General features: G+C 50.3%; 1 protein-coding gene across 6 annotated transcripts in view; it reads left to right on the forward strand.

Annotated features, from left to right (window-relative positions):
- The window catches only part of ARHGAP22 (Rho GTPase activating protein 22), a 207,443-nt gene that overhangs the window by 132,731 nt on the left and 47,962 nt on the right, over nucleotides 1-26,750 (forward strand). Inside the window, exon 5 of one of the 6 annotated variants that reach the window (XM_067710256.1) lies at nucleotides 5,147-5,763. The exons of the other annotated variants lie outside the window; for them this stretch is intronic. Coding sequence (XP_067566357.1) covers nucleotides 5,147-5,169 — 23 coding nt within the window. The 3' untranslated portion in view covers nucleotides 5,170-5,763. Of the gene's footprint in view, nucleotides 1-5,146; nucleotides 5,764-26,750 lie in introns of those variants that run through there. 6 annotated transcript variants of the gene reach the window in all.

Below are 26,750 nucleotides of genomic sequence, written 5' to 3' on the forward strand. Positions count from 1 at the left end.
GTGAGCTCCTGCAGCTGGGAGTTGGGCAGACCTGGTGCTGAATTCTGGCTCTTCCTTTGCAGCCTTGGGGACAAGTTGCTTCTCTGAGCCAAAGAAGGATACCTTTGTCTGTAAATTGGGTTACCGCAACCTCACCAGTTTGTGTCAAGAGAAAATCTAAATTAGTCTCTGCATGTGAGGCTGCTGGCGCACGGAAAAATGCTCTCTCATGGAAATGATTATTATTTGTCTTGAGGCTTAGGATAAGACTTGAAAAGATGATGGGGCTGGTGTTTTGTTGAAATAAAAGCACTTATAGCCCATGTAACACTCACTAAGCACTTTGTACATGGGAATTCATTTAGTCCTCACCATGAACCTCAAGTGGATTCTATTATGAGTCTCATTTAGAGATGAGGAAACTGAGGCATAGACGTTCCTGCCCCAGGCCGCTTAGAACTGGGATTCTGACCCAGGCCGTCTGGCACCAGAGTCTTGCAGTCCTCAACTTCACTGTTTTGTTTTAGTACCACACACCTCCAAGCCGGGTGTTCACCTGGATGATTGGCAGTGGAGAACACTCAAGTGAGAGTAAAATGAAAAGCAGCCTTTGCCCTTTACTAATGAAACTTGGAACAAAAGGACTGAATACTCCCGAGTCACATTGACTTTGGAAAAGGTCAGAGGGCAGAGGCTCAACCCAGCAGCTTCTGCTTTGCGGCTTCAGCTGGGCCACAGAGCCTGACCAGGTTCCTCTCTGAGACCAGGCACACACAGGACCTTCACCCCACTGGAGTTCCTCCTGGGCTGGGGATTGCAGCCTGTCCCTGGAGCTGGCCACTGCCCTGAGCACAGCCATTCCCTGAGCCTGCTCAGACTCTCACACGGACTGAGGGCTTGTCGGCGTGGGGGGACACTGCTGCCTTCGGTCCCTCCCACCCTCATCAGCTCTCCACACGAATGCCCAGGAGCTGGTAGCACCATCAGCGGGAGGGATGGTTAATAACTTGGCACTCACCTTGACACACTAGGGCCATGAAGGTGCGGGCACCCCAGGGCTTCAGTTCGTCTTTTATAACAGCCACCATCACAATCAGTGAGGTCATAGTGGCCCCACCTGCCATGTGACTGTCTGTGCAAGTGTATCAGGAGCTGGCACTGGGCCCTCTGCACCTGCTCGCGACCTTCCTTCTCATGCCTCCTCACAGGAGGGCCCTCACCCACAGGCTCCCAGATACCTTCCTGTCCGGGAGGTCTGCAGCCATGACAGACCTTCAGAGAGAGCTCACCAGAACACCTAGGAGGTTTATAAACTGCTGAAACGTTCCCAAACCAGTTAGTAAACCATCACTGCCCCCAGCCCCCCCCACTCTCTAGGACGCAGCTACCTAGGACCAGATGTGGCTTATGGCCCACTTTTGTTGTGGTTGACCCTGGTCCCTGCAGAGCCATTTTTGAGGATTCTGAAGATCACCCAGTCTGCGTCAACAACTTCTGGAGGCAGAGAGCCCTGAACCTGGGAGCAAGGAGAGATCTTTGAGCTTAGGTAGTTTCTACTTCCTCAGTTTACTGTTGAGGACAGTTGACTGAGAGAGCCCGTGTCACCTCCAAGGGGGTGCAGAGGCGGGGGACAGCATGGACGGCCTTGGAGTCAGGCTGCTCTAGGCCCAAGTCCTGACTCACCCACCTTGACCTGCGGTGCCTCTGGCTGGGCGCCCTGGGCTCGGGGCCTCGGTGTCACCTGGCTGGGAGAGCACTGCCTCACCGGGCTGTCACCGGAGGGCGTGGAGGGAAAGGGCTGGTGCCCCCCAGCACCAAACGCTGTCTTCCCCAGGACAGCGGGCTCTGGGGTCCTCTGGGAGACACCTGCACCTCTGACTCAGCACGGCCCCAGAGGCCATGTCCAGGGCCACCTGCCTGCAAATGGACCACTACCTCCCTCGCCCCAATCCGGTTTGGGGAACAAGCAAGCTCTTTGCCAGTGAAGGCCTCCTGGGGAGGGTCAGGGAGAGAGTCTACACTGAGTTTCATCTTGCTAATGATCAAAACGTGGGGACTTAGAGATGTAATGTAGGGGCTCAGAGGGGGCAGGCTTGAGAGGTCCTCAGGATCCACCTAGCCTGACCTTGTTTTCTAGGTGAGTTGTTTTAAAAGCCCCCAAAAGAAAAAATGACTTGCTTAAGGCCACCCACCAGGTCAGTGGCCCAGTAGGGACCTCACCCTTGAGTCTGGGGGCCCCAGATTGCTCTTGGTTCTGAGTAAGGCTGCCTAAGTTTGTTCTAGTTTAGTCCCTATGAATTGAGGGCAAGTTCTGTGCTAGGCCACTTACAGGGCGGGTGTCGCACCTTCATTACTGCAAATGGAGTAATAGAGGGAAGGGGCCAAACATTCAAGGCAAGGGTGAGGGCTGGGGAAAGGGAGCTGATGGGTGTGGGGAGCCCCCCTGCAGACCACGTCTGACAGCTGGAGGGCACAGCCAGCCCCTTGGCCATAGCCCCTGCTCAGAATGTGCTGGGGTGGGGTGGGGGGGTGGTCAGGTCAGCTCTGTCAGAAATGACCCTTCCTCCATTATCTCAACGTTCTCCAAGTACCAGATGGGCTTAGACTTAAGCCTCTACTTTGCCGCAGGCCGTGGGCCTCTCTACTGTCCTGCTTTGCTAGTTTGCATCAACACCACAGCTCGGATGTATTTGTGGATTCACAGGGTCAAGAGTGGTTCCCTTAATGTCTGCCAGGTTTCTCCGCCACAGTTCAGAAACATTTTATGCATGGAATGCGCACATGCGTTAGATAAACGGTCTTTCATCTGAGAGGGAAGAGAGGCCAACATTTGCTGACCACTCACAGTCCCAAGCACAGCGCATGCTCTGCCTCTGATTTCTCAACCTTCCCCGCGAGGGGCGTCCAATACTGTGGGTTTTAGAGATGAAGACATCCTGACTCTGAGAAGTAAATAATTTGCCCCAGGCCACCCATGTGTCGTCGGTCAAGTTAAGTCTAAACTCAGCTCTGAATGACCCTAAATCCAGACTGTTTCTTTTCTCCCTAAGCTGTCTTTCAAGTCTCAAGAATGGACTCTTCTGGAAAGATTCCAATTAATAGTCTTTGGCTGCTAGGACTGCGGGTCTCTGAGGTTTCTCTGGCTACCTAATAAAGTTATTTCTGATGAAAACCTAAGGACATCCTTCCTTCCTGTGCCCCCCTCCTCCATGACCCGCAAAACAGCAGAGCTTGGAAATCCCTGGAAATCCGGGAGATGCAGGCGCCAAAAGGATGTCAGGGGCCCCCTTCCTTTATTCAGAGAGGCTGGGGAGTCACTCCTTCCCAATAAACTCCCAGGACGCCACCAACCAGGACTGGGCGACAGAGGAGGGGTGGTGCCGCCGGGTGAGTCTGGGGGAAATGAGGCCACGGAGCCCCGGAAAAGGCCTGGGTCACCCAACATCCTGCTCTGCCTTCCCTGTGAGGCCCCATTGTCCTGGCTCGAGCTCCCAGGCTGGCCGGCCCTCGCTGAGGCAGACTTCATCAGCTGGCTCTGAGGCCGATTCTGAGTTAGTGCTATTTGTAGAATCTTCTTAAAATACCACAACAGTGCCATTCACGGAGCGTCTGCGCGGCGATCGATGGCGGAGGCTGGAACAAAGCTCTGCTGTGCTCGGCGTCCCGTTCAGGCCTCAGCCGGAGGGCACCCCGCTGCCCCAATCATGGGCGGGGATGCTGGGGCTCTCCCTGTCCTGAGTGCTCCCGAGCGAGGCCCCGTGGGGCCCGGCATGGACTCTGGTCCCCCACGCTGGCCTGGAGTGCATCCTGGACCAGGATGGCCGGCAGAGGGAGTACAGGATGGCATCCGGCTCTCCGTAAATGAGATCCTGCCCTGGCCTTTCCCCGGGGAGGTCAGGTCTAATCCGCCCCGTCGTTAGGCCGCACCCGGGCTTGCTCAAGGACAGTTGTGTGGATGGACAGGAACAAAGATCAGGGAGAGACTCATGAAGATGTAGCCTTTTGCGTCCAGAGTCGAAGGCTCTGGCATCTCTGCTCCCTATGTGTACGTACTCAGTTTCATCATGAGATGGTCACAGCAGTGTCCTCATCAACTGTGTTTCTCTTCCCCCACCTCAGCAGTACCCTCAGCGCCTTCTCAGGCACACTTGCTCTCGGGATGTCTCCGTATGTTAACAGGTGTCTCCATTAGCGATGCGTTTTGTGGTACCTGGGAAGAGCTGAGCAGAGTTGAGTGTTTTCTCTGAAGCTGGACCTCTTGGAGCCTTCACCATGCCAAAGGACTGTGCACTGGGTCGCCTCTACTTAACCTGCAGGCCCTTCCTCACACAGCTGCCGGCTGGGCAGTGACGTTCTAGCCATACCTTCCTGTGATCCTTCCGGGATGCGGGTATGACTGGAGCCACAGGTGGGGTGCCCATCTGTTCAAAAGTTTTTGGGGCTTCCCTGGTGGCGCAGTGGTTGAGAGTCCGCCTGCCGACGCAGGGGACGCGGGTTCGTGCCCCGGTCCGGGAAGATCCCACGTGCCGCGGAGCAGCTGGGCCCGTGAGCCATGGCCGCTGAGCCTGCGCGTCCGGAGCCTGTGCTCCGCAACAGGAGAGGCCATGACAGTGAGAGGCCCGCGTACTACAAAAAAAAAACCGTTTTAATGACTTTCCAGTTTTCGTTTTTCCCCCCCGTTGGTACCTATCCATGTATCGCATAGAAAATCAGACAGTCCTCCAAAAGGAGGCAGCTTAGCTCTCCTAGGCTGTGCCTGAGGTTAAGAGCCTGCGGTGGGCCTTGCTGTGTGTCTGGAGGGACCCCCTCGCTGCACGGAAAGGCTTGGCAGCCAGACTGGCAGATACCTCTCTGAGCAGCTATGCCAGCCATTACTGATGTCCAGCTCAGACTGATGTCAAGCCCTCACGGTGGGTTTTTAAATGTCCTCTGCAGGTGTCCGATGAGTCCCTGTTAATAGCTGTTCACAAAGGACACTGGGCCACCCCCTGACCAGTGGTGGGGTCATTACACACAACCTAGCATAGAGTGTGACTCTTGACAAGGGCCCTGCTTGGCAGGGTAAATCTGTTTGGGATGAGGGTCAGGTGAGAGACTGACACCTCAGGGACGGTTTGGGGGTCCTCAAAGCACCACCATGTAAAGAACAGCATCTGCCTCAGTGTAGACGACGGCCACCCCAGCATTTGAGCCCCGGCAGCTGAACTGGATTCTGACCATCCTGGTGGAAGGCAGGGCAGCCCTGGGAAGCGGGCCCTCTCTGAGACGAGCAGACCCATGACACTCACAGGCTGCAGGACTCCAGGCAAGAGACACACATCTCCATGCCTCATTTTCCCCATCAGGGAAGTGGGATTCATAAGGCCTAGTTTGGGGCTTGCTGTGGGACTGTGGTAGGCAGGAGGCCCCGAGAGGCTGGAGGAGCTGAGGTTTTGCTCCCCAGCCCTGCCAGCTCTGCTGAAGGGAAAAGCACTGGACAACAAATAGGTGAGGCAGCAAATCTCTGCTCTGGCTCTCTGGCCGGGAGTTTGGGGCAGTTTTCTTCTGTAGAATGTGGAAAGGTAAGACCTTTCTCAAGGTTGTCTTGAGGCTTAAATGTGAGAACATAGAGGCCACCATGTTGCATCACTCCAGCAGAGGGGGGATTCACAAAAGCTGCAGTGTGAACGGGCCCTCCAGAGGGCGCCATTTATTTAGATTACAGCAGGGGTCCCCAGTCCCCAGGCCACAGACTGGTACTGGTCCATGGCCTGTTAGGAACCGGGCCACACAGCAGGAGGGGAGCGGCAGTCAGTCCAGCAAAGCTTCATCTGTATTTACAGCCGCTCCCCATCACTTGCATTACTACCTGAGCTCCGCCTCCTGTCAGATCAGCAGCCGCATTAGATTCTCATAGGAGCAGGAACCCTACTGTGAACTGCGCAGGCGAGGGATCTAGGTCGCATGCTCCTTGTGATACTCTAATGCCTGATGATCTGAGGTGGAGCTGAGGTGGTGATGCAAGTGCTGGGGAGCGGCTGCAAATACAGATTATCGTTAGCAGAGAGGTTTGACTGCACAGAGACCAAAATGAATCAATTGCTTGCAGACTCATATCAGAACCCTCTCAGTGAGTGGCAAGTGAAAACAGGCTCAGGGCTCCCTCTGATTCTGCATTATGGTGAGTTGTGTAATTATTTCATTATATATTACAACGTAAAATAATAGAAATAAAGTGTACAATAAATGTAATGAGCTTGAATCATCCCCAAACCATCCCCCATCCCCAGTCCATGGAAAAATTGTCTTCCACGAAACCAGTCCCTGGTGCCAAAAAGGTTGGGGACTGCTGCACTACGATGAGAATGGCTGTCTGGGGGAAGGGAGTAGGCAAGCACTTAGACTACAGTGTGAGTGTTGGCCTCCAGGGGTGCCATTCATTCAAACTCTAAGGTGAATGGCTGCCTCCAGAGGGTTCCAGGCACTTAGACTACCATGTGAATGGCTGCCTCCTGGAGCTGTGCTGGGGAGTGGTGCTACAGTTATCAGTGAACTTATTAAACCTCTATCCTGGCACTAGCATAACTTCTTGCTTGTCTGGTTGTTTATAACTGGCCTCCAGGAAGGAGGCAGTTTACCAAATAGTATGTTGTTTTTTAAGGAATCTGAAGAATTTGGTTGAAGAAGGGCATGGGGAGAACATTAGCTAAAGCCCTGAGGTCTCACACACCTGCTGGAGGTGGGCCTACATTCTGGGGAACCCATGCAAAGAGGAAAAGAGCACCAGACAGAGATCCATGGTGTCTGTATCAAAGTAAGGGATTTCTCCTGTGCCCAGCATAGATATTGTGGCTCAACAAATGTCCACATTACCGGCTAGCAGAGGCAGAAAGGAACTGGGAAGGTTGTACTGCGTGTAACATGCTGGGTGGGTAATGGGCCTGGAGTCCCATAGACCCCGGGCACTGCACTGCCATTTGGCATGTCACTTTCCCCAGCCCCAGTCTCCTCATTCAGCCCGAGGCACTCCTTCAAGCCTCCACCCTGGCCTCAGGGAGGGAGTTAAACCCCCCTCTGGGGGAGGCAGAAATGGTAGGAATGCCCCCTCCCCCACTCCTCCAAGCTTCTGGAGGTAACCCAGGCTGCCAGCCAGGTTTCTCCCCCACCAGGAAGAGTTCCTGTGACCGGGAGGTTTTGTGATGCAGAACTGGGGAAGGGGCTTAGAGCATCTTCATGATAAAGAGCAGAGAGGCAGTACATTCTCCCAGACTCTGAAGGAAAGAGCGGATGTCCTTGTTGCTAATTTGGCTTCTTGGGTTGCTTCCCAGTCTGTGGCTGACCCGCCTGCCCTTGACTCCCTGAGGACCAGGGCTTCATCTTTGTGTCCCCAGTTCCTAGCATGGCGTCTGGAAGGTTGTGCAGGATAGGATCTGAGAATGTCCTTCAGGGCAGCGGTTCTCAAGCACCTGTCCAGAGGGGCACCTGGGGACAAACAAGAACTTCCCCCTGGCGGTGGGAGAAGGGGAGATGTAGGCACGGGCTGGCTGCCACCTCCTGGTGTCAATGATAAGAATCTAGTCCAGGTCCTTGGATGAAGGTCAGCCCCTGCCTGATGCCCCAGGCCTTCCCCCTTGATGCCAGGCTGGGGAGCCTGGGCACAGGGAGCTGACAGCCAGAAAAAGGGATTCTTGGCAGGTATCCTGGGTCTGTGCTTTTCAGGCAGCTGGGCTTGAGCCCGAGGTGGGGATCAACTGGGAGGCGGGTGAGAGGGGATGCCCCCGGCATTTAAAAGAAGTGATGCTTACAATTCCAAAGTGATTTTATTTAGTCTAAATGTGCAGTTTCTGGAGGCAGTGAGCAGGGTGTGATGGGACTTGGGACACCCCCTCCTGCCGCCAGCAAGGGGCCCAGCACCTGCCTAGGCTCTACTTATGCCCCCGGGGGTAGGCGGACTTGGAGCCCCAGAAGTGAGCCTTGTTCTTCAATTTCCTCTGGATCACCACCAAGACCAAGACAGATCCTGAACCCAGGTGCTCGTCACCCGCCCTTCACCCACGCCACCGCTTCTCCCCCCGGACCCCTGCCAGAACTGGGGAACAGGTCCTTTCCACCTCTGGACCCACTCATGCCCTCCTGGGTGCACTGAGATACACAAAGGACCTCAGGACTTTTCCCACCTTGGGGCCTTTGCACTTGCTGCCCACCCCCCTACCCTCTACGCCCGGCCCAGCCCTTCTAGTACACTTAATTCTCAGCTCAGGGACCCCCTGAGATGGGCCTTTCCTGACCCCCTGTTTAAGTAGCAAGCCCACCCCATCTTTGCGGCAGTCGCCCTGTCTGTGCTCCCTCCCTCCTTGGTTTGCTCCCTCATCCTTTGTCTGACTCCCCCTAGAGGAGAGTAAGCTCCAGGAGGGCAGTGCCTTGCCCTCCCCTTCACCTGTGTGCCCCCTCCACCCCACCCCGGTACCAGGCACACAGTAGGGCCTTGAGGAGTATCTGTTGTCCATTGAAAGAAAGGGCCTCTTTACACATGCTGGCCAGGCCAGGCCCAGCCTGCCTGAGGTCTCCTGCACCAGTGAAGCCCCACAGAGAAGATGGGGTATGGGGAGGGGGGGCATGGAAGAGGGATGTTAAAGCCCCTGGTACCACATGTGACCAATGGTGACTGGGGCATGGGTCCCTACTCCCCTTTTGTCCCTGGGCTGGCAATTCATATCCACACTTCAGGAGGCTGCACTAACGGTGCCAGCAGGATGGAGGCCCCAGGTCTCCAAACGGTGGCCAGCAGCATCTCACATCCCTGTGGGCTGTCCCTCCTTCCTCATTTTATTTCCTGCCCTGCTTCCCAAGCCCACTGCCTGCACACAACCCTTAGTCTCTGGCTTTGGTTTCGGGGAACCCAGGCTAAGACGCGCAGTGTGAGGGGGAAACATTCTCAGAAGCAACACGAAGTAACAAAAGACAGAAGTTTCCTGCAGTTAATGACAGCTCCTGTTAGCCCGCAGTGCCGCAGTCATTCATTTAACAAATGTCCACACGCCTACCTGGACAGAGTTCTCCGTTAGGTGTTGGGAGAGGTGCAGGAGTGCATCGCAGACCTCAGGAAGGCTTGAAGGGGAGACCCAGGCGGGTGGGAACCTGGCGCTGGGACGATACTGAGGAGAGTCCTGGATGCAAATCAAGGTTCCATCCTTTACTAGATCCTAGGGCTTGGCCTCAGCTTCTCCTGCACGTAGTAGGGGTGGTAATGTGATCAGAACATTGGCTTCCTAGAGTCCCTTGGAGGGGTGCCCCTCTTTACAAGCAGTAGCAGTGGGGATGGTGGTGCTAGTAAAGCTGCGGGGGGGCGTCCTTGTTACGTCTCTGCAGCTGACGTTGTTTGTGACATCGTAGAAATTAACCCCCCAGCACACACTCGTGGAAGAGGTTGAATCTTACTGTGTATAAGGAAGCGAGTGCAGAGCAGGCGCTTCATAAACGTTAGTTCTCTTTTCCTGCCTTAGAATAATGAGTCAAGCTAATGGTCACTGAGCATAAATCACATTTTTTTCCCCCAGTTCAAAGTGCCAGGCCCACCCCTCCTCCCCCATAACCCCCCACCCTGGAACAGTTCAGAACCTGCTCTTCATCTGACAGTTGGCATATTCCATTTTCATATGTTGCTATTTTTAGCTTTTTTTTTTATACACAGAAGTTTATTTTTAAATGGGCGCGGGTGTGTGTGTGGGGGGGTGGATTACCCTTACAATCAGTGGTGTTTTCCAGTCCTGTTCCGGCTTCCCTGGGAGGTCAGGAGACAAGAGGAGGCCAAGTCAGGCCAGGCCCAGAGCCAGGCAAGCTGAGCTATTGGTGGCCCTGGGGATACAGTTCTCAAAGTGCTGTCTAGCCACCCCACCCCCGACCCCCGACCTCCCCTCTGGAATCCCTCCTGTGCTGAAGTTGCAGGTTTGCATTTGTGATAATGGCTGAAGCCCCTCTCCCCAACCAGTCTGGGACTCTTGGTTTTGTCACTGTTGTGTCTCTAGCACATGGCATAGTGCCTGGCACGTGGTAGATCTTTAATACACATTTTGTGGAAGGGGGAATGGGATAAGGAAGACTGGGAATGGGTGAGGGGGGAAGAGTTAGGGAAGGTGAAGAAGTGGGGTTATTTGAGCTGGGTCTTGATGAATGAGTAGGAGTTTACCAGGTGGACAAAATGAAAAGGCATCCCAAGAAGAGGGAACAGCATGTGCAAAGACAGAGAGGCGTGAAGTACATGGTGTATCCCGGGAACAATAAGTAGGACGGAGTGCCTGCTGGGTCCAGTGAGGTGGGGAGCACCTGGCTGGGCTGGAGAGGTCTCCTCAGCTGATCACAGAGGAGCCCCAGTGGGAAGCAGTGAGCGGGGACATTTCGTGGAGGCAGAGGAGAGAGGCTGTGGTGTGGAATTTTTACCAGGCAAGGTAGAGACCTGCCTCGTATTTCAGAGCAGACCCTCTGGCCAGGCCCAAGCATTCCCCAGCTGGCCCCAGCTCTTCCTTCACCTCTGCAATTGTCCCTGTGAGAAAAATCACAGCCCCAGTTTTCCCACAGGGTGCTGCCCCAGGCAAGGTCAACACAGATTCCCTAAAAACCCAAACATCCCCGGAACCACACAAGAAGATTTCCCAGGGAGATGCTGGTTTTGAGAAATGAAACTCCGCTGTGGGGTTGGGCTGGCAGTAGCGGAACTTGGAGTGCAAACCGATTGGAGGACATTTGGGGAATTTTCCTAAATTAAAAGTACTCAAAGCACGGGGCAGGTCTGACTGCTCCAGGGCCAAACCAGGATCTATCACTTCTCTTAACAATGAGAAGCAGCAGTCTTCATTCAAGAAAGTAACCTGTGCCTGTGAGAACACACAGGCAATAACACACAGGCAAGCAGTTCAAAGAGCCTATAGCGGGAAGTAAGCCTCGCATTCCGGAGCCCCTTGCCTCCTCTCCTGAAGGCCCCTGCCTGGGTCCCTGGGTCCTGCTTGTCCTTCCAGAAATGGGCCCGACCACCCGCCGCCGTGTGTCCACATCACTCTCACACAAATGGCAGCGTGTGCTTCACGCTGTATTTTGCTTTTTCCACATAATAATGTATCATCTCATATCACATAGTTCCACCACCTTCTTTTTTTGGATGTACGTCATCTATTTAACCAACACATTATTTATTTAACTTGATGGACAGTCAGGCTGTTCCCTGTTATTCTCGCTGTCTCCTTATGCACATGTGCAAATCTATCTGAAGGGTAAATCCCCTAGGAATGGATTGCTGAGTCATTTAAAATTTTGATAGGTATGTCATGGTCCCCGCGTGGGTTGGAAGAAGAATTTCCAGACACAAAGTATTTTAGACAAGAGTGAGTTTCTGGAGAACAAAGAGCAGAGTTAGTGAGGGGCGCTGCAATTACAGCGGCCGACTTCCTGATAGACCAGGGAGAGCTGACCCCCTTTGTGGGCTAGTAGCCAACTTTTATAGCCTCAAGACAAAGAAAATTCCTGCTGGCAGGATGGCATTAGGTGATTGGTCAGGGTGCTGCAAGGTTGCTACATGGTGATTATTTTGTCTACTACGGAGTCGGGGGCTGTCCGGTTTAGATTAGGAGAGCCCATGGTAGCAGTTGCTATGGGGGCTCTGTTAATTCCGGAGTTTTTGTCCTGTGTCCTTGATGTAGGGTGTCCTTGATGTGGGGCTCCACAAGATATGGTAGTGCCCCCCGATCCGTGGTTTTGCTTTCCGTGGTTTCCTTCTCTGTGGTTTTAGTTACCCGCGGTCAACTGCAGTATGAAAATACATTAAGTGGAAAATTCCAGAAATAATACAAAAGTTTTAGATTGCACACCGCTCTGAGCAGCAGGCTGAAATCTTGTGCCGTCCTGCTCTGTCCCACCAGGAGGTTAATCTTTTTGTCCAGCGGATCCATATATACATATTCCCAGCTACCCGAGTCTGCGTATACTTAGCAGCTCACTCAGTTATCAGACTGTCGAGATATCGCATTCACGTAACTTTTGTTACAGTATATTGTTATAATTGTTCTATTTTATTATTAATTGTTGTTAATCTCTTACTGGGCCTCATTTATCAATTACGCTTTATCGCCAGTATGTATGTATAGAGAAACATTGTCCCTATAGGGTTGGGCACTGCCCGCGGTTTCAGGCATCCGCTGGGATCTTGGAACAAATCTCTCGCGGATATGGGGGGAGGGGCGCTACTCTGTTGTCAGATTATGCAGCGCGAAGGGGTCGTGGGAAAATCAATATTACCAACGTGCTAGGGCTGTCCACTTGCTTCATTGTCCGCCCTGGGCTGGTGCCTCCGGCTGTGAGCCCCACGCCCCTTGGTGAGCTGGTCGCAGGGCTCTGAGCGACTCTCAGGTGCCAGCGTGCCCTCCACCTCCGTTTTCCACTGTGCGCAGCCTGCAGCCCACTGCTCACAAGTGATGTGAGGTTTCTTTCACTTGCTACATTATATTAAATTCTATTTTCATCTAGTGTTTAAAATAGGTAACGTGGTTCAAATATCTAAAGGCCAGTGCCCGTCTCCCTACACCCTTTTCCCCTAGCCATCCCCTTTCCTCCCAGAACTGCTGCTCCAACGTCTTTGTCTCCATCCAGAGATATTTTGCACAAGCAAGTATATTTCTGATCTTCCTTCCTCCCTCCCTCCCTTTTTTTGCAAAAATGATAGCGTGTTATTCTTCCCTTTACTTTTTTCACTTAACAGTGTCTAGTAGAGAACATTCTGGGTGTAAAGTGCATCCTCATTTTTTTAAATATCTGCAAATCATCACATTTGATGAATGTCTGTTCCTCTCCTCTCCTTGTCATTTGTCTTTTCACTTTTCTTTGCCATGAAAAGTTTTTTTTTGCATTTTATTTTATTTTTTATACAGTAGGTTCTTTTTAGTTATCTATTTTATACATATTGGTGTATATATGTCAATCCCAATCTCCCAATTCATCCCGCCTTGAAAATATTTTTAACTTTCCTGAAGTGAAATTTTCTTTCGTGGGCTCTGGTTTGGGGGTCATATTAAAAAGACCTTTCCCACTTTGAGATTACACAAAATTTCTCCCACAATTGATCCTGGTACTTTTGTGGTTTCATTTTTTAATCTTTAAAATCATTGATACATCATGATTTTTTATTTTGTTGTAAGATGTGCTATAAGGATCCAACTTGATAATTTTTCTCCAGGTGGCTCTCCAATTGTCCCTATTCCATTTATTGAATAATTCCTCTTGTACGCGCCCATTTGAAATAACTCCTTAATTCTGTTCCAGACTCTCAAATGTGTTTTGAGTCTATCTGTTCACGTTATGCAGTACCATGCTGTTTTAATTATTATAGCTGTGTAATTTACTCTGTTTTAATAATTAATAGGGCTGGTCTGACTTCCTTAGTTTTTTTTTTACTAAAATGCATTTGCTATTTTTGCTTATGACTTTTGAATCAACTTGTCTAATTTAAAAAGAAATGCTATTCATACTTTATTGTGTTACACATTATGGTACGCATTTCTATTACTTCTAATTTATAAATAGTGATTTCCGTATATTAATTTTGTGTCTGGTACCTTACTGAATTGTCTTATTGCTTATAATGGTTTTTCAGTTGGTCGACTTAGGTTTTCCACACATATAAATAATAACAACGATAATAATACCACCACACCCTCCCCTCCCACTTTTATAGTTTTATGTTCTCTCTCTAATCTAATCGCACTGGCAGATACTTCCAGGAAAATGTTAAATAACACTGGTGATGGTGGACATGCTTGTTTTGTCATTGGTTTTGATGAGAATGCCGCTAGCATCTCTCCACTAAACACAGTGTTGGGAATTCCCTGGTGGCACAGTGGTTGGAAATCCACCTGCCAGTGCAGGGGACACGAGTTTGAGCCTTGGTCTGGGAAGATCCCACACCACAGAGCAACTAGGCCCGTGTGCCACAACTACTCATCCTGTGCTCCAGAGCCCGCGAGCCACAACTGCTGAGCCCACATGCTGCAACTGCTGAGGCCCACGTGCCTAGAGCCTGTGCTCCGCAACAAGAGAAGCCACCTCAATGAGAAGCCCACGCACCGCAGCGAAGAGTGGCCCCCACTCGCCGCAGTTAGAGAAAGCCTGTGCTCAGCAACCCAGACCCAATGCAGCCCCCAAAATAATAATAATAAAAAATAAATTTTAAAAAAATTTTAAAAATATTTAAACACAGTGTTGGCTTCGGCTACATCTGTGTTGAGGAAGGATCCATCTATCCCTACTTAACGTAGAATCTCAAAGTGGATGTTGAATGTTGTCACATGCCTTCCAAGGTTTCTCTTGGACCCGGGCTGCAGGTCCACCAGTGTACACCTCAGCTAGCCCCAGACCTGCCCCTCCCTGGCAGCTCCTGGGGGTGCCGGTGCAGCTCTCAGCTGCCTGGGGGCTCCCGTGTCTGGACTGGGATGCTTTCCGCAGCAGGAAGCAGAAAAGCCCACCTAACAGGCTTAAATCAAAGGAGATGTGTTATTCTCACCGACCGAGAAGCCCTGAGGTAGGCAGCTCCTGGGTCAGCGATTCAGGGTCTCAGTCAAGTTAGCAAGGGCGTGGGCCCCCCTCCTCCCCTGCCCTTCTTGGCCTGTTAGCTTTGTTGGTTGGTCAGCATGGTCACAAGATGACTACCAAACATCCCAGAGACAGGCACGATATGCCGCCTTGATGAAGCGGGGTCTCTTTGTGGGGTCCTTCTTAGAAGTCATGAAGCCTTTCTCAGAAGACCCTCCGGGGACCTCCCCTGTGTCTCAGAGGCTGCATCTTCCAGTCTTAGCCTGTAAAGTATAAATGTTTTTCATTTCTTTAAAAATCTCCTTAATGTCTCGTAAGCGCTCATTTTCTAGTGGCTACATATGATTCCATCTGGTTTATGTGCGCACTCTCCTAAGCCGTTCCCCTGTTTTGGCCATTACGTGGCTTCTGACGTTGTACTGGGTTCAGCTGTTGCCTGCCCACTGGGGCGTTTTGAGCCCCCAAACACTCCGGGTGAGGCTGTGGCCAGTGCCTTTCTCAGCCCAATTAGAATTTCACTTCTGGTTCCAGCTCATCAAGAGGTGTGGTTGAAAGCTCAGAGTCGGTCCCCAGAACCCTGTAAATGAGAGGGCGGGGGCCATGGGGAGGCTACAGGGAGTGCACTGCGTGCTGACTGCTTGGGGGAGAGGACTCTAACTCTCTGCCCGAGACTGGGGGAGATGGGTGCACTTTTTCAAGGTGTCAGCAATTTCCTTGACGGCTCTGGCCCTGGGGGAGGGGGCCAGTGAGGCTGTTAATGTGGAATATCTAGGGGCACTGCAGACAGCCGGGCACCCAGGACACTGTTCAGGAGTTTCACTATTTGAGACAAAAGAAGTCTTTTCAGCCAGCTCAGCCCCAGGAAGAGAGAGGCCAACATAAGGTTTTCACGTGCCCCAGTGTAGTGACGTGGGGTGCAGTCTGTGCCGGGACAGGGGTCTCTGCTTGTCCGGTCCTGCTTGAGTGAGCTTTCTCCCTTCTTTACCAGATCCTGTCTTGCTTCTCAGAAAACAGAGCCCCAGGGGCCCAGGTAGATATTATGTGCGTGAAGCTTTGCGCAGGTTGAGGACCTGCCCTGGGGTTTACATCCTTTTTCCTCCAGGCACAGTACAGCAACCCTAAGGGACAGACTCCAGAGAGCCCTAAAGGAACCATAGGGACCTGAAGTCTCTGTTTCTCTCAGCCCGTCGCCTCCCCTCCTGACGTTCTGCCCTCCAGGTCTCCCAGCTCCCGGGCCATCTCGCCTCCCCAGTGACAGACGGTGACAGAGCTGGGGCACCTACTGCAGTGCTGTGCTGGGGATGGAGCAGGGTGGGGAGGGTGAGTATTTATGAGACTCTGGGCCCTGCAGTCACCATGAGAACAGGAATGCACTGTGATTTAGTTCCCTTGGCAGGAGCATCTGACAGGCAGGGCAGGTGGACTGCAGATGCCGGACGACCTGGGCTTCGTTCCTGTGTTTCCAGCAGTCCTCTTCCGTATCCTTTTCCCTGGGGTGCCTTCTTTCCCTACGTGCTCAGAGGTATTTTGTGGCACACATGTAGGCCGCAAGACAAGCCTTCCCATACTTTCTTAGAGTCCCCGTGTCAGGTGACTGCCCAGCGCCCCCTTTACTCTCCCCTCCCCCTTCCCTTCTCTCCTTTCTCTCTCTGCATTTATGACAATAAAAAAGCCATCCAGAAATGCAGAGGGGGGTCGTCAGCCTCCTCACATTCCCGGCTGAGGGCTGTGGCAGTGGAGGGCACACAGATGACATCCTGTCCCTTTTTGCCCTGTTCTATTTTAATAAGATACTAGGTCCAGACCACATGCAAGGGGGTGATTGTCTAAGAGTGTGAATACAGTACTAGGAAGCAGGGTTCACTGGGGGCCACCTTGGAGGCTGCCCAGCACAGGGATGGAGCCAGGAGGACAGACTACAGCCAGACTGCCTGGGTTCAGATCCAAGACAGGTTGTGAGTGGCCAGCACTTTAGGAGACCAGTTGGCAAGTAATTTCCCCTTGCTGACCAGTTGGGAAGCGCCACTGTAATTAGTCGTGTGACCTCAGCCAAATTACTCAGCCTCCCCCAGCCTCTGTTTTCACATCTGTAGAATGGGTATCATAATCGTATCACCTTATAGGGTTGTCCTGAGGATATGGAGCTGAGATATGCAAAGCTCTTAAAACGGTACCAAGCATGTGGTAAACACCCAATAAAACTTGAGTGTTTTATTAAGAGAGATTGCCTGTCACTTGCACAGAGCCCCCCATGTGTCCCCACAGTGACCACTACCAATCACTGAACTCCTGTCCCTTTCCAGGCACTGGACTAGTCCCTGGGGATTCCAGGAGGCCAAGGGAGGCAAGGTCTGCTTTCATGAAACTTACATGCCTTTAGCAGAGACACAATAAACAAATATACAAATAAACAAGGTAATTTTCCGCTGTGCTATATTCTATAGAGAACAGAGTGGGAGAGTCATTGGGCAGGAGGGGCAGTTACTTGACAAATGTTCTCACCCAGGGAAGTTTTCTCTAAGTGATGTTTGAGGTAAGGTCTGAAGGTGTGAGGGTGCCAGGTCTGAAGGTGAGAGGGGGCCAGCTCTGCAAGGAGCTGGGGGAACAACATTCCAAGAACCTGAAAGTGCAGAGATTCTAGTTGGAAGAGGGTGAGCTTGAGGAAGAGAAAGGGACCCAGGATGGCTGATGGCATTAAGGGTGGATAAGTAGGAGGAGATGTGATCAGGGGACCTGGACGCCCAGCGTCACATCAGAGTTGGATTTTTATTCCAGGAACATTAGGCCCTCCAAGGAGGTGGATGTGCTTTGCTCTTAGGTGACTGCTTTTCCTTGTTGAAGGGATGGGTGGACTGATGGACCGATGGATAGATGTACGGGCGGGATGGGCAGATAAACAGGTGGCATCAACACAAGCGCAGCCTCGCTCCCTGTGCTCTCTCACCAGAGTCTGGTGCCTGCTGCCTGCCTCAACCCTTTAGGATGGTATCTTCAGGGCTGCCTGTGGTCCAGGCTTTTGACACTGTGCCCTGGGAGGACTGAGTGATGTAGGAGAAGCAACCAGGCTGGGCAAGGGGGCTGTCTCAGGCTCTTTGTCTCTGGGATCAGGGATACACCATAAGGGTGGAGCTGATTTAATGAAAAGAATCCCAAACTGCTAAATCCAAATCCTGCTGTGCCATTTCCCATCCAGGTGGCCCTGGGCCACTGGGAGCTCCAGCTGCCCTGTCGTAACACAGGCATGGTGATGGTTACAGAGGGTATGACAGCACTTAGGAAGCATGTGCAGGCGTCGTGTCCAGCTCCTGGCTTCCTTGTCTCATTCAGTCCTCACCAGAATCTCACAAGTTAGGTCCAGTTATTTTGCTGATGAAGAAATGGAAATGTAGAAACATTATGTGGCCAGTAAGCCCTTACATTTTATCAACCTTCTCCCATGTATTCATTTAATCTCCACCAACCAGGTGAGGTAGGCTCCTCTTGGAGAGGAGGACCCAGAGGCACAAAGCTGGTGGCGCTGGGAGTCCAGCCCCGTGCTCTCGGTAGAATATAGGGGAGGGAGTGTGCAAGGTGGCAGGCGCTTGGGACCTGCCTTGGGATTTCCACTGTAGGAAACCCAGGCAGGCCATGCACCAGCCCCAGCACCAGCTGGAGGGCCCCGCAGGAACCCGCTGTTCCTCCTCGCCCCGCCCCACCCAGGTCAGTCCCGGCTTTGGGGCACTGAGAAGTACAGAAGTTCCCCAGGAGAGACAAAACGTGTCTGGTCCCCAGCCCACGGGCAGAGCGCACAGGCAGCCAGGAGGCGGCTGCAACCCGGAGCCGCCAGCACCTCGTCTGCCTGGCATCTGTCCCTGGCCTGAGTGAGCTTGGCTGCCCCTCCTGCCACCAGAGCCCCGCCAGTTCTTGCACCATGCCTTTCTGCCCTGCCAGGCATCTGAAGAGGAGCAGGCAGCTGCCCAGGGGTAAGTGAACAGCCAGGGTCAAGAGCAGGCTGCAGGGACACCAGACTGGGGGATGGTTAACCCTCAAAGGGCAAGTGGCATTCGGTGGCTCCAAGCAAAAGAAGTTGAGTGAAGAAGAGTCAACAGGGGTACGTGGGAAGCTCGGGCCTCTGCTCAAGTTCAGCCCAGTGCAGCGTGGCAGGCATGCACGGGGAAGGCCAACCTTGGAGACACTGCAGAAAAGCCCAGCCGGCAACTAGGCATTGCCCAGAGCTGGACACACACACACACACACACACACACACACAGACACACACACACACACACACACACACACACACACACACACAGACACACACACACACACACACACACACACACACACACACAGTCTCTGGATGTCTGGGGATAGTGGGCTCTCCCCTTCCCCTCCAGCGCTAGCCTGGGCTGTCTGAAAGCTGTCCAGTCCTGCAGCCAACAGCTACATATGGCAACTGAGCACTTGAAGTGTGGCCAGTCCAGACATATTCTTAGTACAGACTACACCCTAGATTTTGAAGACTTAGTACAAAAAGGATATAAATATAATATCTCAATAGTTTCTGACTATGTGTTGAAATGAATGACACTATTTTGGATGTATTGGGATAAACAAAATATATCATTTAACATAAGTTCACCGGCTTCATTTAACTTTTTTTTTTTTTTGCGGTACGCGGGCCTCTCACTGCTGCGGCCTCTCCCGTTGCGGAGCACAGGCTCCGGACGCGCAGGCTCAGCGGCCATGGCTCACGGGCCCAGCCGCTTCGCGGCATGTGGGATCTTCCCGGACCGGGGCACGAACCCGTGTCCCCTGCATCGGCAGACGGACTCCCAACCACTGCGCCACCAGGGAAGCCCCATTTTACTTTTTTAATGTAGCTACTAAAACATTTGAAATTATCCATGTGGCTTGCATTGTATTTTCATTGGATTACACTGCTCTGGACAGCTGCATCCCCATGCTTGGCCTTCACCCCTGGAAATCCAGGTGTTGGAGGCCTCCCTGGAGCTCCCTGCTCCCCTGGGCAGCCTGTAGAATGATGGTGGGCCCTGTGACACATCATACATTGCAGCTGCTGTCACCTTTAAATAGTGGTTTCTTTTGATTTTTGAACATTTTCCATAAATCCTGGGCTTATTAGGTATCATTTGATTAATTACATCAGAATGACAACTTTTTGACCTGAATGTCATAGAAGAAGTTCCATGGGCTATAGTGGTTTACAAAGTGGTTTCACAGATATCACTTATTCTTTTTTCCTTTCATTATGAAAACTCTTATACAGAAAAGTTGAAAGGTAGGAGTTTTTGTCCTGGAGCCCTTGCCAGGATCTGCTGCATTTTGGAGTCACCTCCTCTCCCCCGAATCCCTTGGATTGGTGGGAAGAGGAACTCAAAAGCAAGTTCTTAAATCCAGGAGCCCAGAGGGGAATAAAGCCCAGCTGGGAAGAAGAAAAGCTGGGCTGGGACCTGGCTGGGTCATGTAGGGGCCGGTCCCCTTAAACAAGCCACAGGCTGAAGTAGTGAGCACAGAGTGGGGTCAAGGTTAGGAATCAGGCTGCCTGGAGTCCTAGTTCACTGCTCTTACTGCGTGGACATGTTTCTAAACATCTCTGGACTTCAGTTACCTTTCCTTTCCTTTAAATGGGAATAATGACAGCACTTCCCATCAGCTTGTTAACATCATGTCTGCCTCAGAGTGGGTGCTCTGTGTGTGCCAGTCACCTTGGTTCTGCTATCGCTATTCTTCCATTCATCACAGATTCCGTGCACGCCCTCCCCATGCCAGGCACTGCTCAGTGTGCTGGAGTTGCTTATAAAACAGACAGAATGGGGGCAGGCTGAAAATAGTGTAAATAATCATGTCATATAAACACATAAAATATGTGTACTGGATTGTTATAAGTGCTATGGAAAGATTAAGGCAGGGAAGGGGCCCAGGTTGCAGTGGGTGATGTGGATTGAGGTTTCAATAAGGGTGGTCAGGAAGGATTCCCAAAGAAGGTGATACTTGAGGGAAGACCTGAAGGAGGTAAGGGAGCATGTCATGGCAGTGTCTGGAAGAATGGCTTTCCAAGCAAGAACAAGAGCAAAGGAGAAGCAAGTGCAAAGACCCTGGGGCAGAGGCGTGCCCAGCTGTCTGCGGAATGACAAAGAGCAAGGCAGAGAGCAGCAGTGAGGCCAGAGGAGTAGCCGGCAAGGGGTCAGGAGGCCTGGAAGATCACCGCACGGACTTTGCTGAGAGGGGGGCCACTGCGGGATTTTGAGCAGAGGTTCGTGAGCTAGTTTGGGGCTTAACTGTGTCACTGTGCTGCCATATTGAGAACAGGCAGTGGGGGGCAAGGTAGGGAGCCTAGAGACCATGCCAGTAAGCCAGAGGAGAAATGAAGGTGGCTCGGACCAGGTGGGCCAGTGAAACATGGTCAGATTTTGAATATGTTTTGAAGGAAGAGCCAGTAGAATTTGCTGATAGGAATGGATATGAGACAGAGTGGAGCTGAGGATGTGTCTGGTTTCCACTTGAGTAACTAGAAGGTGGAGTTGCCCTCACTCGAGAAGGGAAGGGGTGGCAGATCTGGAGATGGATTTTGTAGCTGGTAAGTGGGAGATGGCTGGAGACATCTCAGTGGAGCTGTTGGGTGAGGGCACAGAGGGGTCTGGAGGGCAGGGAGCAGTGAACCTGGAAGTCATCTGCATAGGGACGGCAGTTAAAGCTCTCAGACTGGATGAGCTCACCAGGGGACATTATGGGTCAGTATGGGGACAAGGGGAGGGAAAAGGCCTAGTGACTCCAAACTTTCTGCTTTGGGCACCTGGTTGCCCAGCACTAAGATAGGAGCACAAGAGGAAGCTGGTGTGATGGGTGAGGTAGTGATGATATGCAGACAAGCCATGTTGTGCCTGTGGGATGTCCCACACCGGTAGAATCATAAAGTCATTTAGACTCATAGGAAGTAAAGATCTTATTGCTCTTTATCAATGCTTCTCAACTGGGAGCAGCTTTGCCCCCCAAGGAACATTTGGCAACATGTGGAGACATTTTTGATTGTCAGACCTGAGAGGGAGGGAGAGGCTGCTACCGGCATCCCGTGGGTAGAGGCCAGGGGTGCTGCTAAACGCCCTGCTGTGCACAGGTCAGCCGCTGCCACCCTAGTGTGGAATTATCTGGCCCAAAACGTCATTAGTGCTGAGGTGGAGAAACTCTGCTCCATACTGGATTTAACTGAGTGTGATAATAAACGTGAACATTTAGAGAGTGCTTGTTAGTTGCAAGGTGCTAAGCTAAGGGACTAGCTCATTTCATTCTCCCAAAAAGGTAGACATTCTCACCTTACACCTGTGTGCCTGGCATTTGGGGGAAGTTAAGTCCCTGCGCTCCACCTGGCGGATCTGAGCATTCACCCGGGTCTGGCTCTCAGCACTGTTCAGGAGGGCCTCAAACAAAGGGGTATGTGGTAGGATAGGTGGAAACACAAGAAAAGGGAAAATCCAGAAACAGTAACAAGAGGCCCTCATCCTTCATGATGCATTTCTTCCTGAAATGTTTGCTGTTAGAATTTTTTTTTCCTTAACTAAAGCTAATACTAATCTTTCCTAAGTAACAGAGGACAAGGTAAGCGTACACAATTGAATGCTATAGAAAATCCCAATGTTGGCTTTGATGACCTATCTATTTTATCTTCCTTGCATTCCCCTCCACTAACATAGAGGAGGTTTTCTACTGCAAAAAGAACGAGTTTATAGTTGAAAAAACCTGGGTTTAAGTCCTGGCCCCTCCATTTGTTTGTTTGTGAGCTAAATGTTTAACTTCTCTGAGCCTCAGTTTCTTCATCTGTAAAATGGAGTCAGTAGCACTCCTTCCCACGGTGTTTATGAGGATTAAATGTGACTGTGTGTGTTAACTGTCTTGCATAGTGGTTTACGTATAGTGGGCCCTTAGAAGCGGTTGCAGGACTTTCCCTTCTGGATAAGATCGGTGGACCGATGTACTATCCCACCTAAAACAACCCCCACCCAAAAAAGCACAAATAATATGAAACAATGTTTTTCAAGGTACTAGACATTAGGCAGTGAAGGACTGTGACACCCCACCCTCACCCCAGCAAGAGATGGGAAACAAATGAGGCAAGCCCTACACATGCCCTAGCTTACTGGCTTGAGAAAGTTTTCAGGCGTGATGCAGGAAGGGGAAACCCAGGTGGAGTCCAGTGGACTCCACGAGTTAAAGAGACAGCTGGGGAGACCAAAGCATCTTGAGTTTTCAGGATAGAATACCAAGGAGGAAAGTGCTACTCAAAGAGAAAACCCCCTTGGGAGCTCATCACCACATGCACATGAGGACATTACCTGAGGCTGAGGAAAGAACCACTGGAAAGGGTTAGAGGCAACACTGACCACTCTGACACAGGGCAGGAAATAGTGCCTATTTCCATTGGACTCCTGGGGCATTGCATAGCATACACAGAAGGGTTTTCTCTCAGCAGTGGGGAGTTATTAGCTCTATACTGAGAACTCTGGACCCACCAAATAAATCTTAGAAACAAAATCTGTAAGAACAAGTAGACAGGAAGTCAGTAAGAATATGGAAAATTTAAAAAAAAGAAAACTGTCAACAACTAGACCTAATTTATAGAACACTCCACCCAACCACAGCAGAGTAATTTTTCTCAGTGCAAACAGAATGCTTAGCAAGATAGACCGTATTCTAATCCCAAGACAAGTCTTAATAAATTTAAAAGGATTCGAATCATACAACATATCTTCTCTGAAAACAATGGAATTAAATTAGAAATCAATAATAGATTTCTGGAAAATCCCCCAAACTTGGAAATAACACATTTCTAAATAACCCATAGGTCAAAGAAGAAATCCAAAGGGTAAGACATTTTGAGCTGAATAAAAACGAAAAAACAATATACAAGGGTTGTACATGCCTCTAAAGCAGTACTTAGGGGGGAAACTATAGCACTAAACACTGTAAGAAACTAGAAAAATGAGACCAAATTAAACAGAGAGTAAACAGATGAAGAGAAATAATAAAGACCAGAGTGTAAATTAATGAGATACAAGTTGGCAAACTACCACCTGTGGGCTGGCTCCCTCTTTTTGTAGACAAATTTTTGCACAGACACAGCCCTGCTCTTTCACTTACGTACTGTCTATGGCTGCTTTCTAGCTACAACAGCAGAGTAGGTAGTTTTGGCAGAGACCATATGGCCCGAAAACCTAACATATTCACTATCTAGCCCTTTAAAAGTTTGCTAATCAGAAAAACAAAGAAAAAGACAAAGTCAGTAAAACAAAAAGCTCTTTTTTGAGATTAATAAAATCAGTAAGCCTCTAGCAGGACTGATCAGGGGAAAAAAGAAAAGACACAAATCGCCAATAATATAAATGAGTGAGGTGACATCACTACCAAATACTAAAAGGATAATAAGGGAAATATTATGAGCAACTTTTTGTCAATAGAAACAACAACTTAGATGAAACAGACAAATTCCTTGCAAGACACACACTACAAAGCTCACTCAAGAAGAAATAGGTGTATATGTTATAGAAATTTAATTTATTAAAAAACCTTCCCACAAGGAAAAGTCCAGGTCTAGGTGGCTTCATTGGTGAATTCTATCAAATATTAAAAAAAAAAAAAAGTAACTCTACACAAACTCTTCCAAAAATATTGAAACAGAGGGAATACTTACCAGCTTATTCTGTGAGGCCAGCATTACCCTGATACCAAAATCAGACAAAGACATAAGAAAAGAAAATGGCATACCAATATCCTTCATGAATATAGATGAAAAATTCTAAACAAAATTTTAGTAAATTGAACCCAACAATAATAAAAAGGATAATACATCATGACCAATTGGAATTTCAGGAATGAAAAGCTAGTTTAACATTTGAAAATCTGTCAGTGTGATTCATCATAATAGCAAACTAAAAAAAAAATGTGATCTCTCAATAGATACAGAAAAAAGCATTTGACAAAACCCCAATATCCATTTCTGATTAAAAAAAAACTCTCGGGCTTCCCTGGTGGCGCAGTGGTTGAGAGTCCGCCTGCCGATGCAGGGGATGCGGGTTCATGCCCCGGTCCGGGAAGATCCCACATGCCGCCAAGCGGCTGGGCCCGTGAGCCATGGCCACTGAGCCTGCGCGTCCGGAGCCTGTGCTCCGCAACGGGAGAGGCCACAACAGTGAGAGGCCCGCGTACCGCAAAAAAACACACACAAAGAAACAAACTCTCAGCAAACTGGAAATAGAGGAGAACTTCCTCAACCTGAGAAAGGACATCAACAAAAAACCTACAATAGATATACTTAATGGCGAAAAGTTGAATGCTTTTGCTATAAGATCAAGAACAAGATAAGGATGTCCACTCTCACCACTTCTATTCAACATCCTATTTGAGGCTCTAGTCAGCGCGATTTGACAAGAATCAGAAATAAAAGGCACCCAGATTGGAAAGGAAGAAGTAAAACTGTCTTTATTCGCAGATAGCACGATCACCTGTGTAGGTGCACTGGCAAGTCAGTGGGGAAAGGATCGTCTGTTCAACAAATGGTGCTGGAACAACTGGACCTCCATGTATAAAAGGATGAACTCCAATCCAAAACTTGCGTCATATACAAAAACTAACTCATAGACCTAAATGTAAACCCTAAAACCATGAAACTTCTAGAAGAAAATCTAGGAGAAAACTTATGACCTGGGTTAAGCAAAGATTGTTTAGATACAAAACCAGAAAATTTGCTAAGTTGAGCTTCATCCAAGTTAAAAACTTCTGCTCTTGGAAACGCACTGTTCACAGAATGAAAAGAAAACACACAGACTGGGAGAGATATTTGCACAGCATATATCTGATAAAGAACTTGTATCCAGAAGATGTAAAGAACTCTCAAAACTCAATAATGAAAAATGAGCAACCTCCTTTAAAAATGGACAAAAGATTTCAACAGATATTTCACCAAAGAAGGCACATGGATGGCAATTAAATACGTAAGGAGATGTGCAGCATCATTAGTCATTTGGAAAATGCAAATTCAAACACAGTGCTCTACTCCTACACACCCATTAGAATGGCTAAAAGTAAAGAGACCGGCCATACCAAGTGTTGGTGAGGAACTGGAAGAACTGGAACCCTCATACACTGCTGGTGGCAACATTAAGTGGTGCAATCACTTTGGAGAACAGTTTGTGGCAGTTTCTCAAAAAGTTAAGTATACATATATACAAATATACATAAATAAACATACATACATGAAAAGTACTTGAAAAGTTAAACACACAGGCTTAGAGCAGGACCCTGGGCGGGGGCATGAGACAGCTGGACATGAGAGCATCTGTCATCCTCTGGGCAAGGTGGATCCAGGTTTCATAAATGAAGCTTCTGTGACGTGGGTGGCCCTCTTTAGGAAAAAGAATTGAAAAAAATGAGAAATTCCAGTTAGATACAAACCTGAGTATTCATTTAGGACAAACAAGTAACCACAACAAATTCTTAGAGCCATCCATCTCCAGGTCCCTTTCTTCTGAGTCATCTGGAGATGTTTTTCCAGAAAAGCATACATGGAAAAGCTTCCTGGCAACACCTGGCTTCCCTTCCCCACATGGGACACTCGGCCACCCCAGGCCTCATGGTCCACGTTGAGTGGGACCCTAAAGATGCAGAGCCGCTGTCCCCTTCTCAGTGGCGGCGCCCTTGCCCCGTGAATGACCATGCAGCTGCCCCAGCTGTGGGTACAGTCTTTGTTTTCCATCGGCCTGCACTGTCTCTTGGGCTTCAGGCTCTGCTGTCTCAAGCTCCCTTCCTCTCCACCTCTCCACCGCTGCAGTGCTGCTGCCCAGTTGCTGCCTGGGCCCAAAGGAGCTGGGCTAGTGTGTGTATATTGCGGGTCTCAAAAGGCATCCTAGGACCCTGGCGCACCACTCTCCTGAGCTTTGGGCCCTGTGGGCCCCTCCAGCCTGCTTTCCCACTACCCAGCTTCCAGGCCTCACTTGTGGCACTCCCCCAGCAAGGATGCACCTCATGCCGTGCTCCAGCCCTCAGAGCCGTCCCCTCGGTTTCCCTAGTCCTCAGCGGCCTTGCTGTGACCACTGTCAGCCTGACCCCAGCAGGTTGCCTCGTTTATGGGGAATGGGGGGAGCAGGGGGTGGGGTCCCAGCCCCAGCCCAGAGCTGGGGACTTTGAATCCCTGGCTCTGCCACGTATTAGCTGTGTGAATTCAGACAAGT

This window comes from Pseudorca crassidens, chromosome 16 (assembly GCF_039906515.1).
Source record: "Pseudorca crassidens isolate mPseCra1 chromosome 16, mPseCra1.hap1, whole genome shotgun sequence".
NCBI classification, from domain to species: domain Eukaryota; kingdom Metazoa; phylum Chordata; class Mammalia; order Artiodactyla; family Delphinidae; genus Pseudorca; species Pseudorca crassidens.